The following is a 19,774-nucleotide window of genomic DNA, read 5'->3' on the forward strand; positions in this document are numbered from 1 at the left end:
AGCCTGTCGTTGTCGCTTTCCACCAGGAAACGTCAGTACTTAGTGAAGTACAAGCGGAAGCAGGAAGACAGACGCGAAGTAGAGAGCAAGGAGCAGCGAGGGTCCCCGTGGCCCATACTCGTGGACGATTGTCGCAAGAAGGGTGCAACGGTGAAGGGTAACGGTGGATTCGGCGATTACTCCGCGGCGGGGGAGTTCGAGGTCTGGGGTGACGAGCAGCACGCGTCGGATGGTGTAGAGAGGCAGGTGGCGAGGCCGCCTTCGCGGCAGCAACGATGCGAAGGCGGTTCGTCGCTGAGGCCGTTGCTTCACGTCGCCCATTGTGAACTGCATTCGCCCCGTGAGCCAGAGCTGCTGCGACTCGATCATCTGGAGGCACTCGAGCACAAGTCCGCGGCCGAGCGCAACTCGTACTCGATGATGGAGAACTTTCACAGCCCCGTGCCACCGCCGCTCCCGCGACGCCATGTCCGGTAAGATGATTTCGATTATGGTGATGGTGTTCTGCGATATGCGAATTCTCTACATGTGCTATAGGTAATTTCCATGCGATTATTATACGAAGTTTAAGGTGATTTTTTTTTTTCTTTTTTTTTTTCTTTCGGTGGACTATTGGTGGCAGTTGTCGATACTTGGGGTATGAGAAATTTTTAAGGTTAGGAAGAGGTGTTCGCAAGTGATTGGACAAGGAGAAAAATAAATGGTTTAGAGGAGATTTGGGCAGTTCAGAGATTTGAAGTGTTCCGAGTTTCAGTAAGATTTTTATAAAATCGTATTAATCGTGGGTGCTACTAGTGGAATGCTAGTAATTTTTGGGGGGGAATTTGTTGAAGACGATTCAGTGAATGGATTTGTCAGGTGAAAATAGTGAAACGGATGAAACATATGTTCCGAAGTTTTGCTTTCTTTCCGAATTATAGGAAATTTCTTTATTGTAACTATGTCAACGGTATCGGTATAACTAATTTCGTCCTGGTATTTCGAAATATCAATCGGTTTGCAATGTGTACTGGCATTATCGAAATAGAGGGACGTTTTCAATAAATCTGTTAATTGAATAAAAATATTGGGTAATCATTTTTTGCTGTTCTGGTGGAAATAATCAAATACCCATTATCAAAACGCAAAACTCGTTAGAATTTGCAAATAACGTGAAATCAAAATTTTTATATAAAAATTTATCGGCAAATGGGAAACAGATTAAATAATTTTGAATCTAGTTCGAAGTATAAAATCATAATGATGCTGAATTCTTTGATAGATTTTTGTGTATTTTCACGTACATTTTTCCGTCAAAATATATTCAAATGTAACGGTCATATCAAGGTTGAAAATATTCATCGGTATTTACTAATTGACACGGTATGAACCAACCAAAATTGGATTGATAAATATGACAGGAGATAAAGTGAAATCATACTGAAACTATAGAAACTATGTTTCAGTTTGGAAATTTGCGTGACCATTCCAGTTACAATCACGTTCGTTGAAAATTCCTCTGATTTATGTCATTGTATTTTCCTAAATATATTTTTCATTTACAACAATTATTAATTATTATAATTCAGAAAAAGAAGCCATTTCTTTACTATAGTTCATTTAAATATATATTTAAATAGCATAGTGTTAAGTTAGGTCATAAAGTGTCTAGATACTTTGGATTAAAATATTTGATTTCGTTGATTTAAAATACAATATTAATCTTTTGTAGTTGTCACCAGGACAATTTTCACCATAAACGTAATTTAATTTATGTTACAATTACAATTTATTCTTCAGATATTTCATCGCAGCCATTTTATTTCTTTATAATACACGTTTGACGCCATGCTCAGAACCTTGGATTATAAGAAACAGCAGATATTAAATATTCTTCATTGTTAATCTTATGTTATTATATTATATCTTTCGATATCTCTCGATCTCAACAAGGCTCTGAATTTTCATTCGGTGAATGAGTAAATATGAAATATATTTTATATTCATAGAGAGACTGGGAAAAACTGAATTGAACGAAGAAAAATTCGCAACAGCTTGTGTCCGTATTAATAATTACCTAAAATGTATAGTTTTCTGTTCACCGTCGTTCCTTCTCATACAAATTTATAGTGGAATATTAATTCCAACATTGATCAAATATTAATTTCGACAAAATTGAAAATCCGAGTTCGTATGTGATAACTGACGAGATACTAATTAATCAAGATGGTGGTTCTTGTTATCGCCTGCGGTTTGCCACCTGTCGCATAAAAATCGAACTCGGTGATCGAATGATTCTCGTATCAGGTCGATAAAGTCGCTATTCTGCAATCAAATTTTTTAATCAAATTTATTTCACGATCGAAAGAGGCAAAAATCCGAAAATATATAAGTGTTCGTGCAGAGCAAAGCTGCAGATACGTCCTGATTAAATTCTAATACCGTGTGTCACACATGATACAAAAAGTAACGTGTATCCTGGTGATTATTGACAGGATAGGTTTTAAAACTATGGAGATATAACACCGTGTTGAAAACGAAATAAAGCTTAAATTTTCTACTCGTGTTATAATCAGAATAATTCGTCGTACCACATTGATTTTTGATTCCTGTAATGTCACACCTTGCCCTGTTCGTTGTTTCCTCGAGTTTGTTTGGGTTGATTAAGAGTAGAGTTCAGTAGAGGAAAGATAGAATTTTTCAATAACACTGATTTTTGATTCCTGTAATGTCACACCTTGCCCTGTTCGTTGTCTCCTCGAGTTTGTTTGGGTTGATTAAGAGTAGAGTTCAGTAGAGGAAAGATAGAATTTTTCAATTGGACGTAGGTGTGTGGGAAGGAATTTTGGTTGTGGAGCGGGAACTGTCAAGGATGTTGCTTTTCGGTAGTCAGTGACGTGATTTACAAGTAGATGTCCTTTCATCGCTTGGGTCGGCCTGTCGCACGTGGGTCCAATTTGTTAGGTCCGGTGGTTGTAAATTTTCTATATTTTTGCATTTAGGCATATGACTTATGACTCGAAGTACGCCTAACCTTCGGAGTTACAGTCGTAATACAAAATAATAAAATCTTTAGGATTATTGGAAATTAAAATAAAAGTTAAGCTATAAACATGGCCTCTGTTAAGAAAAAGAAACTTTTTTTAACATAAATAGGTTAATACTTCTTTGTAAAGAATATGAAGAAGCATCATTTAGGAAAATATTAATGACCTTCATATGTCCTTTACACGTCTATCTACAAAAAGACTAGTATCATCAGAATATATCTTTCTTAAAACCATTCAACTTCATCTGAAACATTTTTCGTTATGCCTGATAATAATGACTTATATCTAGATGGCAATATGTGGTGACCCCCCACCCTAAATATCTCCAGTCGCTTTCTGAACTTTGTGTTACTTGTATTTGTCCGAGACAGGCATCCAGACTCGAACGGAAAGCAGACTTTTAACCGCCAGTTTTCGAAGCGCCACGCCGCGGACGTGTCGACAAATATCGAGTTTAATCACCGCTCTCGATTTACGACGCGGGAACAATCGTACGGACCCGGAGAGCTTCATTTGCGCTTACCGGTGTATTTACGCGTTCTCAGTTACTCGGAATGGCGCAATTATAGCACGAAAATGCCAGAACCGATCGGTGATAATGTGCGTGCTATTATTGTTGCGGTTATCGAGATTCGGGTTGGTGAACGTATCGATAGAGAGAGTGTAGTATAATAAAATCGTGAATTATATCCAAACTGTAAGGGCTTCGTATATCCTTGATACGAATGTTTGGAAAACTGGTTTATTTTATTAATTGGACATTTGCCTGATTTATTTTGCAGAATTGTTTTCGATATACAATATGCCTCGTTGTTGACTCATACATATTAAATATCACGGTCAATGATACCGAACAACCTATATAGGTTATGTTGTCACGAGAAGAATATAACTATGATAAATAGCTAATATGACAAGCAGTAATATAACTATGACAAATAGTTAATATGACAAGTAGCTAATATAATATGACATGAAAATTTCTTTAAAGATGGCGGCGTATAGGAGGTTAGGTTTATTTCTTTAATTTTTTACCGTTGAATTTCACGAAATAACGAACTCTGAATATAAAAGTACTAAAATACTAAAAAAGTAATATTTATTTTAATTATGGTGGCTGCGGAAATAAAAATTTATTTTAATTATAAGAGTTGTACCTACTGTTTTAGAACACTGGTGATTTCAAATTACTGTTATGTAACTGCAATGTTCTGTATCACTTCACATTATTGAAATTAAAATATGACCTAAATTGATGGCTTTTTTTTATAGAAAGCTTAATGCTTTTTCCCGTGTAGGAGCTGGATCGATTAATGTATTAAAAAAAATACACGACCCCATTTAAAAAGCAAATATCATCCAAGATATTCTAGAGTTTCAGTTTCAGTGGTCACAAATAAATTATTCACTTTAAAAAAATAATTGTACGAGTAATGAATATATATAAAATATATGTTCTTTCGATTTTAATTAAAATTGAAAATGTTATTTAATACCTAAAGATTTAAAGTTGGCCTTTAGACGCAAAATAAAATTAATATTGATGTATTTAAATATTTATATAGTTCGAAATTGCGAATCTGTTAATTTGTAGGTTATAATTTCACGAGACATTGAGGTTCGATATTATATCGTTCGATCCGGTTATTGAAACGATTCAGGTTCAGATATTTGAAAAATTCGAGCAGATGATTCAAATTCCGAGGATGAACAGAAAAATTTTTACCAAATGCTTAAGGTTTGAAGAATATTGAAATTCTTAAAGTATTAGATATTTCCTCGAAGAATAGGTTACGTAGAGACGAACGTTTCCTCTGAGATACGTGATGTATTGTATTATTCTACGATGTCTAATGCTTGCAGATCTTCATCCATTGCTTTGACATTTCTTCGTTTCGTATCGAGTCAAAAATATTTCCTATCAAGAATTTAAAGAAATTTAAATTTTCGTAATTTAAGAAAAAATGGAAAGAATTGTTTCCGTCAAAAATATTTAATTTAAAAAATAAAGAAAATTCGTTCCTTTCCTATCAAAATTACTACTTGCGTGAACTTTTGGGACACCCTTTATAACTGTTCTTCATTTCTCCATCGATGGTTTTAGTTGTTCACCAAGTGCAAACGGAAGCCCAGGTGACCCGCAGTAGTTACGGGTGAATTCTCTATTTATTGGAAAGTTGATTTCTCCGGCGACTTTTATCGTTTGGAACTGAGATCGGTCTCGATAATAAACCGTTTCGATTTTTCACCGTGAAATTGAATCGTCAGTTGTATCTCGAGTTTGATAATATCGATATCGATCCTGGATATTGAAGATACTGTGGACCCTCTTTTAATAAGAACGCGTAGTCGACTGTCAGATATAGCGTTCCGTTATTCGGAATATGACAATTATACATCATTAAAGTTTTACATCTAACCAATAAATTCTATTTTTACCGGTGTAATATTGAACTAAAAATTCTTTTAGTACACCAGACTCAGATTTTAATTTTTTCGATATTAATATACAGGGTGTACCAAAAGTTGGGGAATATATTTAGATGTAACCACTATTTTCATTTTAAGTCACTCTGTCAAGTCGATTAACTCCACGATACAAAATAAAATATTAAAAAACGAATCAAATATTTTGATAATGAAATTTGGGAAAGTCAAAAAATTACGGTAGTCATTCTAATCTAAAAATTCTCTATTAAGATACAATTTATATAGTCCAGTTGATTACATTGATTATTATGATTGCTATAAGTTTCTTTATTTCTTCTTTTCCCAAACGTTTCTCTAAAATGAGAATATTTTGAGGTTAGGAACAGAATTTTGTGGCGAGAGTTAGTTAATACGAGCTTGTAAATAACTTGGATGAATATAAAAAGAATTTTTAAATTGTCTCAATTTTCTCAAACGAGGCTACTGAGTTTGGTTGTTCACCTGGGGTTCTGTAAGTCTAGAGAAGAGCGAGTAGGTTGCTTGTGAATTAATTTATTCAGGCATGTGGCTAACAATGCTGTGATACCGCCATACTTGGCGGCCATGTTTTTCAAATGAGTCGTATAATTTAATCATCGTTTAAAAGTTAAACGTAAATTCCCCTATGTCTATTAGCTGCGCGACTTCGTCGTTCCGTGTCCTACAGGGTACTAGAGATTTTTTCGGAAATGGCTTGCTTAACGGTTCTTCTAGTGTCGTTAGTTTTTACGGCAGCCAGCAAAGCCTAAAATTCTCGATCAAGATCCCAGCTTTAGGGCGAGAGGGTGAGAAACGAGCGGGGAAGCAGAGAAGGGTAAGGAAGGTTGGGTGTTCCACGAGACGAGGGTTAAACGGGGTATGGCGGAGGCATCGCGAGTCTGCTGGAAGGGCAATATAGTAGGTACTCACACGATGGAATTGTGGCTCGTTTCGAAGGTTCACGCCCGAAGAACGGGGTTAATGACAAGCCCGCACTCGAGAGCGTTTCGAAATCGATTCGTGTTCGATGAGAATGCGCTGATTCGAAACGGAAAACTTGCAACTAACGGCGTGAAGCGGGGACTGGAAGGGCGCGGAGTGGAGGGGGAATACCCCTTTGAACGAGGGCTCGGAGGCAGCGTTATTGCGCGACGCCTCGTCTCTCCGAGCGAAACGAAGGAAAAGGTTATCGATACTGGTGGAATATGTACTCGATTTAGTGGTCTCGTTAAATTCGTAGTTACTCGATTCGCTAATTTCTTGATCTTCGGATCATTCTGTCCGTACTGTTTCGTTTGGAATGAATTCGTGGGGCTGTTATGATTGGAAAAGAAATCGGAAAGGGAAAGGGGATGAGAAGGGGGAAAGTTTCATCTGGACTGGACTCGCCAATAAGGCTTCTTAGTAAGCCTCTACACTTTGGACACCGAGCTGTAGAAGCCTGATCAAAGTATAGTCCATGCATTTTTGCTTCGATAGTGGATGCAGAGCCATCCCCACCATTTCCTGGAACTGCTTTGGTCGAACGAGGCTGATCGTATGACATTGCTAGGCAACCGTCGAATCTTTTTGTTTCGTTCTAGCTTATTGTTTCTCGCTCTCGCTCAAAGGCAAGTCAATCGAAGACGAAATGAGCATTGGCGATTCCAAGAACAGTCACCACCCCCCGCTTTCGTACGTTTTTTTGTACACAGTGGACTCTGAACTGCCTATAACGACTTAACGGTTTTCTTATAAGCAGGATAAATATCACGTAGCTCGTGCGACTGTGTCGTATAACGTTCTATGTTTTATAATGAAAATTTAATCGAAAATGAAGCGCATTTATTCTATTGGGTATCCCAAAATTCACGTAAAAGTAATTTTGGTAGGATATAGGTTTATAATTAACGATTGTAAATATTGCTGAAGCAATAAAGATACGTTGTTCTTTCGTGTAGCGTTTCATTTTTAATAACCCTGAACTGCCAACTGTCATGTTGCCCTTTTTTTCGTCGGCAACACTTTACCCCACAGATGGCGCAAAATTCAAATCTTGCGTGAATTTTGGGACACATTCTAAGGTTATAAAAGAATATTGTTATTTAACAATTATTTTTTAAATGTACAAAACTAGTAACTTTATTAGCTAAATCATCGTGACAATTAGTGGGTCGACACAAGGGACAAGAGACGAATTATACTACTCTCTATAATTCAATTCTTGATACATTTGAAGTCTAACCTAACCGTTAGTAAGACAAGATTTTTATTTTCTTTTTATAAATTGAGACCAAAGAAATTCTGATTCTATTTTAACATCGTTTATTTTTTCACAATGTTAATTTTCTATTCGTGAACACACGACACGAGCGTGATCCCGCGAAACGCGCAACAGGAACCGGAAGTATTCCACGAGGGGTGAACGGTCATTTCAGAAACGCGGACGTAATTAAAAGCAAATATTAATTAGGGACACAGGGGTCATTAGGTGTATCGATCGCAATCGAAATGATTGGTTATACTAATTGAATTGGCGTATTACGCATAGTAATTTTCCATTTTGCGTAATTATTTTTCTGGCCCCTGGTGAGACCAAAATATTCTTGTTATTTTTAAAAACTTGGAAGATCTTTTATAAAATACGACAGTTACTATTTTTCTTGTAAATATAGCTTTTTGGAAGTTTCAAAGTAGTCTAACCTATAACCCGTATTTCTTTCAAGTAACATTCTAATGAATAGTAATCCCAGTGTTACCAATTGAGTACTAGTGGAAACATTATAAAACCATTTTGGACTCCTTTGAAAGAATTTCTTATTGGTTTATATTTTCAAAATAGAAAGTAAAAATATTGAAACTTCTTTGTAAGTCAAAAACATGCTATTGTCGTTTAGTAATCTAGTTCCTATAATGCATCCCCCAAAAGACCTAGAACTTTCGTTTACTCCTAGGAACTCTTATTTCCTGATCTTGCTTGGCAGAAGCATGCATGTACCTTTTGGAACCCACCCAAGTCCATTTTCATAAGGTTTAACGTGCCATGACTGTCTGCTAATGTACCATCGCTTGTGAGACCCACCATGGGATCATTGTTACTGCTAATTACTCGCATACATATTACGTATACCATCTTAAGTAATTGTTACTACTTCCGTTACAAAAAATTGTTAGTTAAAACATGTAAATGCACTTAAAATTTATCTTTCGTTTAAAATTGTACCTGCCTTTTAAATGTTGGTTTAATTTGTTAAATAGCTTACTAAGAAATTAGAAAGTTACGCGATATTTATTCAATGTTAAATACTAATTACCAAGTTGACTAAAAGTTACTAGATAGGGAATAAATGTAACGAGCAGTTTTGTAATATTTTTAAAATGAACGCGAGATTGTAGGAAAATGTATATTTTTATAAAATTTATTTTAAAAATTAGAATATCACATCTCACTATAAATAACTTTTTTACAAAATAATTTTATTTCGTAGAAGCGCCAAGAATTTATAAAACAGTTGAAAAGTGCTGTGAGTTTGTAATAGTAGAATAGGAGGTGCCCGCACCTAATGCTTCCCGAACAATACTACGGCACTGAAGAGAGTAAAAAATTAAGAGACAAAAAGTATTTTAATGTTGCTAAAAATTCGCTTAAAATTTCGAGGAATTTATCGGAAAGAATTACGGTGTACAACCGAAGAACGTATTTAATCGAATAACTTAAAACACGCTGCATAATTTTTCCAATTTGCGATCTAGCGCGAAAAAAAGGAAACAGGGAAGACAGAAAATATAAAGTGAAACTACCGTGGAGAAAAAATTCCAAGGAAACTTGCGCGAACTTCGGGTCCAGCATGAGCAAAGCCAAGGAAAAGAGTTGGACTTTCGTGTCTGCCGCGCCAGAGCATTTAAATCTCCCGCCCTTCCCTCCCACTGCAGCGCCAACGATAACCCGCCAACTAACCGTTGCTGGTAGCGTGTGAGTACAATAAGACGCTTATCCGAACTGTTTGAGATAAGGAGCTCTCGATGCAACGCCGTGTGCGCATGCGCGCTCACAGCTCTCCCGTTAGAAAGTGTATCAAAGCGTCGAGCTAAGACAAACAAAGTGATACGGTGACGGCAACCCTCGAAGGTTGTTTCGAAGTACGAAAGGAAGAGAGGTTGGGGCATTTGCATCGTCGCAAACACGGAAATCCCAGTGCAACCTGTTTGCCCCGAGTGCAAGTTCGCCGAACGTAATGGAGGTCCCCGTTAAACGCCGTCTCGTTCTCGTCATCCTTGTCGCGAATACAGTTCCGGTTATCGTGCGTGTATCGTTTCGCTTTAGTTATAACTGGTATAGTGCCGCTTCGCGACTCGTCACGAGTTTACACTCTCAAGTTGTTACCACTTTTGCCTCTCAAATTTTCCCGAGTTTTGCCTCGCGAATATGTGACAAAATTTTTGCTCCAAGACGTCACGAGTCATTGCGAAATTTACCTCATGGCTCGTCGCTGGTGTCCGCCATTTTTGTCTCGCAAATTGGCGGGAATTCGGTAAATTGATACACAGTCAGTTTCTCGTAGGTTGGCTACTTAGAATTGGTTGGTGGCAAAAAATCGCATTAAAATCACATAAAAAATTTGTTATAGAACTCTGTGAAAAATTATATTTGTCTTTTTAGATAGGAAGAAGTTATTCGTTATTTGGAGGCAAGCACAGAGCACCGCGCGAATCGATATTATCGAAGCATCAGTAGTATATGGGGTGTCTTATTTTAAATAATTAAAGGTAAGAAGCGAATAAGAAGAGTTTGTACGATTTCAAAACTTTCGTCTGAAGATAATAAGAAAAAAAATTTTTCAAGGTCACTTTAAAGATTCTTCCTTTGATTGTGTCTCCTCTAACCCTCGATCATAAATGCCTCGTACTTCTTCGATCAAATCGTTTCGACGAACGAAAGTCTCAAATTCAAGGAACGTTCAAAGCATCCCCTGTTCTTTGTGCAACCAAATTGTTCGAAAACTTGCCGAGTGGAGAAGCAATTGAGAGGGACACTCCCTTCCGGTTGCCGTGCGTCCCGAGGAAACTCAATTTCGCGCCGAGGGTCAGTCGCTGACGTAACGAAGAAAAATCTTGGAAGGTTGACTCGCATGGTACACGCGATCTAACGACTTTACGAAGGGAGAAAAAGGCGATGGCGCAGGAACCGTATAGTCGAACCACTTACTCTCTAAATGTAAAACACATATTTACAAAATGTGTCGTGAACGCTTAAAAATTGAAATATTAAAAAATAAGAACACGTACTACGTACAGTGAGTCATAAAATTATTCGCTCAGTCGATAATGCGGTAAATATTAATAAAGTAACCAGATAAAGGACTTATTTGGAAGTCTGAAAAATTCTTTCTTTCGTCTATCAATCGATTTTTTAATTTGCTGTGAGAATCACCATAATATACTATATAGTATTCTTATAACATTTTCATAATATTTTCTAACTTGTCAATTGTTTTCGATATGTTTTCGATCAGGAACTGTTGCAGTTGTAGAATTAAAAATTTAGTATAGCAAGTGAATTTTAATTAAAATGGATTTTGATGTTATAAATGTTTCGAACATGGGTTAAAAACGTGAGGCATCGCGGTAACTGCGACGATGTAGCTGTTTCCGTTACTCTGTTTCCAAGAAGACATTTCGTCAGAATGTCCAGAGGCAAAAAGAAGTAATTCGATCACTCCGTCTAACGTTCGCCCCTCGAAGCTCTCGCAACCGCGCTGACCTTGACACTGTTGACATTTCCACCAATAAGGGAAACACGTATCCAATGCTTTGGTATTAGTGAGGTGGCCTTACTGGGATACAACCAATAGAATTCGCGCGTTCCTTCAACGGTTATCTTGCAAAAAACTCATAATACCCAGCAGCCTAACGACCAGGATTCTAAAAATAGAGATCTTAGAAGCATCAAAGATGGAGTTAGGTTAGGCAAGAATATTCTTTTAGCCCTCTCATGTTGCGTTATTTACATTGAAGACTGAGCTATTGAACTTTATATCAGTAGTAACAAAGACTTTACCAATAGTTTTTAATTTTGAAACGAATATTTTCGAAAATCAGCTATCGTGTCTGCTTTCATTTTTCGATCACCCCAGTCTCCGTTTAGCCTGCACGTGCAATTTAGTCGACGATTGACAGTCTCCGGTCTCGAGTCCTAACCTGCAGACAGTTAAAACTCGAATCAATCTTAACGGAAAGTTGCTTCGAAACGACACGAAACGATGTCTCCCTCACCCGTTCAAAAATCCCTCGCGCACAGCAAAACCGTGCTCGAAAAAGGGTTCCCCGAGCCGGTGCAAAAAGAGACACGGGGTACGGTGCATCCGGCGTTTCCACGTCCGATCGATATGCACTTGCGCGGGGGTGGATGGAACGAAAGGTAACGCGGCGTACGAAAGGCAAACAAAGTGATAGGAGCTGCGTTGAGGAGGATGAGGCAGGCAAGGAAGAAGTAGGAAAGAGTAGGAAGAGCAAGAGGGCCAGAGAAGCCGCGTGGAGTATGTAAAAGGCAAGCAAGCAAGCAAGCAACGCGGGGCGGTTGCTCGGCGCCGACATTTCGCGGTGAAGCGACCGACCCCATAGCCATGCATCACTCTGTCCCACCGACGACTACCTACTATACCCACTGTGTACCTCTGCCACGCGGAATCTACCCCTCCGACTTCGTCCGTTTCTCTATCCACCCTTTTTCTCCGCCCCTCCACCCGCCTTCCTTCGCCGCGTTGCGTTCCGCCGTTTCCGGCCATCTCTGTCTTCTCCCTCTCGCGTCCCCCCACCATCGTTCCACCGGCCATCACAGCCTCCTCTTTTTCACCTTCTCCCTACCGACGCGCTCCTACCCCCGTCACTCTCCGCGTTGTCTATCTTTCCTCCATCCTTCTTCGCTGGACTCCGCTGCTCGTCTCGAACACGCACCACTGGTCATCCCTATTTCCCCATTCCACTCCGTTCTGCGCGCTTTTTCTCGCGCTTACAATGCCTCGTCATAAAGAACCCGTTGTGTTTCTTCGAGCAATTTGTCTATTTGTTAGCCGGTCGCAATCCCAAACCTGGCCCAACCTGTCTCCCTTACCCCTTCCATTTTCAGCTCCGGACCTCTCGCTCTCGCTATAGCCCTGTGGTGGTAAAGCTTTTACACGTGACTCGATCCTTGCGCCGTTTTAGAGCCAAGCGAACTCTTCGCGAGGGAACTAGATTCGAATCGTTCTCAGCTCTCCCGTTGTTGCTTCCGTCGACGCGTGGTGGCGCTTCCGGCGCGGGAAAGCCGGACCGATACGGTTTTCGTGTATTTACCTATCGTTTATTTACCGATCTAGCGACTCGGCGGTGGGTGGGAATAGGGGCTACGGGAGCGGGGGAAAGTGGTCGAGGTGGATGGATTGATTTGGCAGGAAAAGTTGAGCGATGGGTGTCAAGCATTTTTCACGGTACGGTGTTAATACTTCGCGGGCAATACACTCCCCCCCCACCATCCAACCTGACTCTAAATATAACGAAGATTACTATACTTTACGGTACTTTGTTGGCCCCGAGAAGGAGCAAAACAAACGTTAATATTTTTAGATCTCTGTATCGACGGTAGAAGTTATGTGACCGTTCTATGGTATAAATAGTATATTCCCAATCGTATGAAATTTTATTTCAATACACGTCTCGTGTTGTATAATAGATTTTGTTCTATAATTCAGATGCACGCAATATATAAATCATGGTGTGGCACGCAAACCAATTGTGCCGAAGAAAATCCACGACAATTCGATTCACTGCTGTGTTCAGCAAACAAAAGCATCTTTTATCTCGACATTCAGCGCACCGAGATTACACGCAAGATCTAAGCGGTCCCCCCAAGGTGTGTCGCGGCTTCTCGAAGGATTGCTTCCACCGTTGAAACGCGGTGATGCCCAAGCGGAAGTGTTCCCAGTCTTCCGGTGATTTCGAGCGCGAACATTCCCGTCGTTCGATATTAACGCGACCGCCACAGTCCTGTACCGTTCCTCGCCGTTCTTCGCGGGGCTTGTTCGCGTTCCGCGGTGATAGATACCCGTGGCGTAAGATGAAAGGAGTCGGAGGACGCGCGCGCAGCGAAGGAGGGAGAGAGACACCGCTGGATAAGGGTTTCGCGCTCTTCGTGACAGCGCGGATGAGCGATGGTACGACTTTCCTTTCCGCCGGGAATATTCCACTTGCTACGGAATATCGGTACACCGGCGGTATTTTTCCGCCAGCTGGGGACGATCACGCTTGAAACGTGTATTTCGACAAATCGCGCTCGTTCTTCGTCGTTTCGCTTGCATGCAAATATTTTTTCCAACGGTTTTGTTCCTGCGGAGAACGGACGGATGGACTAGGGCCATTGGTTAACCCTCGAATAGCCGATTGTAGATGAGCGACGCGGCGGGGTCACTTTTGACCCGTGTTTAAATTTTTACTCAAATTTGTACTCGCTTTGTACCTAACCTTTTGGTACCACGTTGATGTTTAATAATCATAACATGGGAAGGAGAGGAGATTGTTCGAAAAATGTAAAATTTCATGAATATATTTTTTATTCGTGTTGTTTAATTTTATTATTTGTTTGTTGTTATTATTGTTGTATTATTATGTTTTATTCCACGTTTTTTTACATATAAATCGAGAATGTTTGCCACATTTCATACTATGTTATTGTTGCTCAAATTTCGAGTCAATGGTGATCCAGTGTCGGCTAGGTTATATCTGGATACCGCGAGTGCCGCCATCTTGTTCCATCTAAAACCAGTTTATGTATCAATTAAACACTTTCTGCTCGTTGTTTTTAATCCTTTCCTCTGTTGTATTCGCACCGTGTGTCGATTCGTTCTTTTTCCTCTAACATTTTCCCGTCTCGCAAACATTCGGCTGCCGCTTTACGGTAGGTTGGGCGCAAGTAAACAAAGCGGAAATAAAACGGGCGACACTTATTTACACACTCCCACTGGCCCAAAACATTCGCGAGCAGGCAGACGTTGCTTTGCAGCCTCTCACTCGCGATAACCCGTCTGAGATTCTGCCGCGGTTCGTTTACCCGCCGCCAGGCGGCGCGTCACTCATCGCTGCGCGATTTCGAGACGCGCGAATCAAAATATCGTGCAAAATCGCGTTTAATTAATCGCAACGTCGGGGTTTAAAGTTTGACACGCGTGTTAAATGGTTTTTAATGGAAACGGAACTTTCGGAACAGTGGGGCATCGCACACCTTTTTCACGTTCCATATTCCTCGAGAATTGATATTTCGTGAGTCAGCCTAGTTGTGTTGAAATAACTACTTTCCCTTATTCGTTGTTCTTTTATCAATTTTTAATCGTTCGAATAATGTTTCGAATGTTTTTTTAGATAAATCATCGAAACTAATTTTTCGATGATTTTATATTAGAAGTTGACGAAGACGTTCTTTCCTGTTAAATTTTAAGTACATACAGTAACAATTTAATGCAGCATATGAAGAAATAAGTAATGATGTTTTAACATAGTGGAATATAGTGTTTTCAGTATTATTTGAACATACAGTAATTCCTCAGAAATGCACCCCTAAGTTTCACCGTTATCGGTATACATTGCAAATGGATTCCTATCGTATGGTACTGGTGAGTTTCAAAGTCTACCGTAGTCAAAGGGTCTGAAGTAAATATTCGCATTATGCTTAACTATACTCACGCTAATAAAATTTTCTTCGGTTTCCTGTGACCTGGGTAAAGTCATAAATTACCTTTTAAATTCTCGAGACTATTTTAGTCTTTATCCAAATAAGTAAATAAATATAATTCGAACAAAACCTAACCTAACTTAACCCATTTTCCATCGATAGCAAAGCGCGTATAGGTCCCGAGCCAATCACGGAATCGCATTCGAAAGTCACTGTCGCAACTACCAATAGCGTGTAAGCAAAGGCAGACGTGTCTACCATTTTGTTTAAAAGGAATGGAAAATTTTATTAAATTTCAGTTTATAACGTGTTACTGCAATGATAGGAGACATCTTAACTGCATGCTCTAATATCAGACAGACAATTTGCAACTCGTTAATGTAAACGGTAACAATTTGGTCTCAACAGCAAATTGAGATTGTAAATTGTCGATAACGTAGGTCGGCTAATGAAATAGAGAAGTATCGGTGTTGCAACAACTTTAAACGCTATTGGAGTGCTTGAACAACGTTCGAACTGTCTGAAAGTACAACTAATAGCGTTATAGTTGCATCGTGGCAAACTTTGCTGGGAATGTGAGAAAAGCTGTTGAAGCGATTACAGGGAACTAGAGTTCGACCAGAAAATCTCATCTACGAAAGAATCTTTGAGCGGTATATTAATTTCCCAAGGATCAAAGAAATACATTTTCTATGTCAATATGGTTAAAACAGTTTTTAAAACATTTCAAATATTCGTCTCAAATATTTCGAGTGGACAGATTGTTTTCTAAACGAATCTGATCTGTAAGTGTAGTATAAACTACTCCATGTTTTTGGTACGAACGGTACCATCTGTTATTTCGAGGACGGAATTCTTTCGCTTTAGGTTAGGTTTCCGTTTCATCGGAGAATTAAAATTCACGTTATAAACTTTAAATTACAGAAATTATAGAATTACAAATTGAAAATATCACTGGAAAAAAATCAAACGGATTAAATTTGCACTCGAAAATTTTTTGGCTAGAGGGGCGAGTAGAAGTTCAAATTTTTTGGCATAAAGCTGACGATATTTTTTTAAGCGGTAAATGAGAAATTGTAAATAATAAATTAACACGTAGAATTATTCGGCTTCAATGCCTCGCATGTTGTTAATTTATTAATCTTAAATTTGATATATTAATTAACGGAAAGAATTAATATCGATTTGCAAAATTTGATAGAATGGTGACTGAAGGTCGCCTCTCTATTGCAGAGGGTTAACCTAACAATTGTCTTCTGTCGCCATCTCTCGATTTCCCCTTCTTTCATGTATAACCGACACTAGCGCCACCTTATTAGTCAAAGTTTCGCGATGGCGGTCGAAAAACAAGCAGCGCGCGATTCGTGTTAGAGACGACTCAGTAAAAAGTGAGGTTAGTGCCGCTACCGGAAGCCGGATGATGCACGTACACACGGGATGACGCTATCTCGGCGTATTTACGGAAAATCGACGTAGAGGGAGTGTCTGTAGAATATCCAAGTGGGTATATCCAGCATCGCGTCACTTAGGCGGGCTAGACGCAGTCTCGGCAATTGATAGGTAGTCACGCTAGGCTGACCTCAAGGGACATCAGTTCGTATAGCACGCTCGTCCCCTCTCGTTCCCTCGAACCTATCCGCCTTCGTAAAATGTACTCCCAAGCCGAGCCTTCTCGTAGCTTCCGTCTCGTATCTTTCGCCTCTATCCTCCCCTTTCCATTTTCTCTTGCCTCTTGCTCGCTCTACTTCCGCTAGTTCCTCTCCAGAGGACGCCACCGGCGCACACTCCCCTCCCAGCGGCCCTCGCGTCGCCTTCGTTTTCCGCACTTTTCTTCGTCTTCGCGTCTTCGTCGATTCGTCGCCATGCCTCCCCCCTTTCCGCTCGTTCCCCCTCTCGCCTACCTGTCTTTATCCGTTGTGTAAGCTTCGGCCTCCGTTGCACACCGTCTCGACGCGTCGGACTCCACCGAGCGGATATCTCGCTGCACTTTTACCATCGCGGTTAAACCACTCCGTATCTTACCTTTATCGGGACCGGGCACGATGCCGCGTTTTGCCTACCATTCCACCTCGTTTCCACGCGTTTAAGCCTTCTCCTTTTTGGTTCTTTCGACGTGCTTGACGATTCTGGAGGGAATTGCTAGCGGTTACGATATTCGTGCGTTTTACGACCTCTGGTGGGGGCGCTGCTCGTAATATCCGCGCGTATGCGACGATAGATGGCCTTTGATCTTATTTCTTCCCGCGAACCACTTGTAAAAACCAGGTGAGCGGATCTTCGCGATTACCGACTAGCTTCTGCGCTTTGTTTGGAGAGGGAGCTGGGTGGAAGTGGTATATATATCTTTCGCGTCGAGTTTGCGAGTAATTGGAGGTTAGGATGTTACGTAAAATTAGTCGTAAAATTTATTTTCGTTCGTTTTAATGGACAGATATTTTTCTGTATAATGGGATTCAATTATTGGTTATAACCTCTCTAAGCTCTAATAACCTCTATAATAATTCTTCATTTAATTATCGAAAATATTTTACATTTTTAGGGTTAGCGAAAAAATGATTTTTTTAAATTCTTTTTGCTCGCGGTAATCTTTATAATTCGCAAGGTATCTCGGGTAACAGCATTGGAAGGGTTGGTCCGCTCAGCATGTAGCCTGAGCACGAGCGTCTAGACGCAAGATTGGAAGGCGAGAGCTAGTGGTGGCCCAGTTTCGGGGCACCAGGAATGAAATTTATTTCATTAGAAGCGCCTGTGTGCGGCCGACGTAAACGGATCCTTGAGCCGTTTTCGATTTAACCTTCGAGTCAGTCCGCTGGAGTTTCAGAGGGATGAAATTTTTCGGTCCGCTTCGGTGGGCAAGTATTAATTTAGCAGTAGCTTAACCGACAGAACGTTGAATGCTTGATCTTACCTTCAGCGAAGACGTTGGTCTTTGCGCAATTTTGAAAGCGACCGTTCTCGACGGATCGGAAATTTTTAAAAATCTTTAAAAATTTTCGAGTAATTCATTTTCAGCGAATTTGTCGATTGGTGGATTTTTCTTCAGCTTCTTTTTCCGTTTGGATCAATGCGTATTTTTTCTGTAGTAACTAATATTTTTAATTTGTTTAATTATCAGGAAAGCGTGTTAAAAATTTGCAAAAATAGAAACCTTTTTATTTTCCGTGTAAAAATTTCACATAATTTCTTTCTCCAGTTTGAAAATTTTCCCTCTATATAATTATCGCGTTTTAAAATTGCATGAAAATATGGTCGAAACGATAATTCGAATCAAATCCTAACCTAACCTACAACTATGCACTTTGATGTTAAACAAAATTAATTTTTTACAAATCCAATAATCAATACTAAAATAATGCATCGAACTCTGATTTAACGAAATTTGAATTATTATAGAAATTTTCGAAACAACGAAATTTCTCTCTGGCTCCCTTTTCATCGCGGCTGTTCAAACGAACAGGCATTCACGGATCGCCGTCAGAAGACCTGTCGGCGAGAAAACTTGCGAGGATCGTGCGGACGTGTTTATAATTACGTGCGCACAAAAGAGTATAACTCCGAAAATTAGTGGCGGCACCGGAGGGGAAATTCGTGGCCGTTACCACAAAGAACCGCCCCGCTGGCATGCTCGCTACAAAAAACCGTTTATACCGCCAAGAGCCCGCATGCCGGTCTCCTCTACTTGTCCCACCTCCCTTGAAAAAAAAAGACGAAGAAAATTTTAATAAATCTCGTCGAGCGTTAAATTACTCGTCGCCCGGTCGTCGTCGTTCCTCCCATCTCGCCGATTGTCTCTCCCATCGTTTGTTTACGAGTCCGCGTGTCGTCCGCGGATAACTTTCTTTTAATCGCGTAATTAGAGCGAGGGAAGGAGACTAGTGGCGCCACCACCACCAGCGGAACGCGGACGGTCGCGCTGCTGAAACGGTAACAATTAATAGAGAAGAAACTAGAGTGAGCTGGTGGGGGAAGCGAACGAGTGAGCGGTAATATGGTGGGGGGTGAGACAAGCGGGCGAGTCGTAAGTGCAGAAGAGCAGTCGGACCACCTGCCGACCGTAAAACCGATTTGTCGACGCTTCTGTGCCTGAGAGGTATTCAACGCGGCCGTCTGCAACGGACTTTGTAATTTAGAGTCAATCTCCTTTATTATCCGTAATGCGCCACTCCGTCCCCGAGATTCTTGTGTAAAATCTATCTCGCCCGAGCTTGACGCTCGCGAATGGCACAGAATTCTACGAACGAGCCGTGGATACGGAACGTTGGTGTGGTGGGGGAAATGAAGGGAAACGGAGAAGGACACGCTCTGGCTTCCGTGTTACGCTCGCTTCCTCGGTCTCCGGGATGAGTCTTCGCTTCGGTCCGTGAGATGTTCGATAAGAGACACGAAGCTTCGAGTTACTTAATACCTCGCAGCTCGTCTCCGAAGAGATGATCCTGGCCGGTCCCCTCTTTACCGATCGAACTTCGTCTATCTCTCCCTCTCTCTCTCTCTCTCTCTCTGTCTCTCGAGTGGCACTATCCTTCCCGGATCGAGTTCGTTCAACGTTAGCCTGCCTCCCCCCCCCCGTTTCCTGGCTGTCGCTTTGTTCTTTCTCGTTTTTCCGGCTGCTCGGGTCCCC

At 40.4% G+C, this 19,774-nt stretch overlaps 1 protein-coding gene across 1 annotated transcript in view; it reads left to right on the forward strand.

The window, feature by feature from the left end:
- Positions 1 to 259: 259 nt before the first annotated feature.
- The window catches only part of Ten-a (Teneurin-a transmembrane protein), a 137,545-nt gene continuing 118,030 nt past the window's right edge, over positions 260 to 19,774 (forward strand). The window contains exon 1 of the mRNA XM_017910654.1: positions 260 to 473. Within this exon, the coding sequence (XP_017766143.1) occupies positions 418 to 473 (56 nt within the window). The 5' untranslated portion in view covers positions 260 to 417. The remainder of the gene's footprint in view (positions 474 to 19,774) is intronic.

The sequence above is a fragment of the Eufriesea mexicana genome, unplaced genomic scaffold, assembly GCF_001483705.2.
Source record: "Eufriesea mexicana isolate 0111107269 unplaced genomic scaffold, ASM148370v2 scaffold76, whole genome shotgun sequence".
In the NCBI taxonomy this organism is placed as follows: domain Eukaryota; kingdom Metazoa; phylum Arthropoda; class Insecta; order Hymenoptera; family Apidae; genus Eufriesea; species Eufriesea mexicana.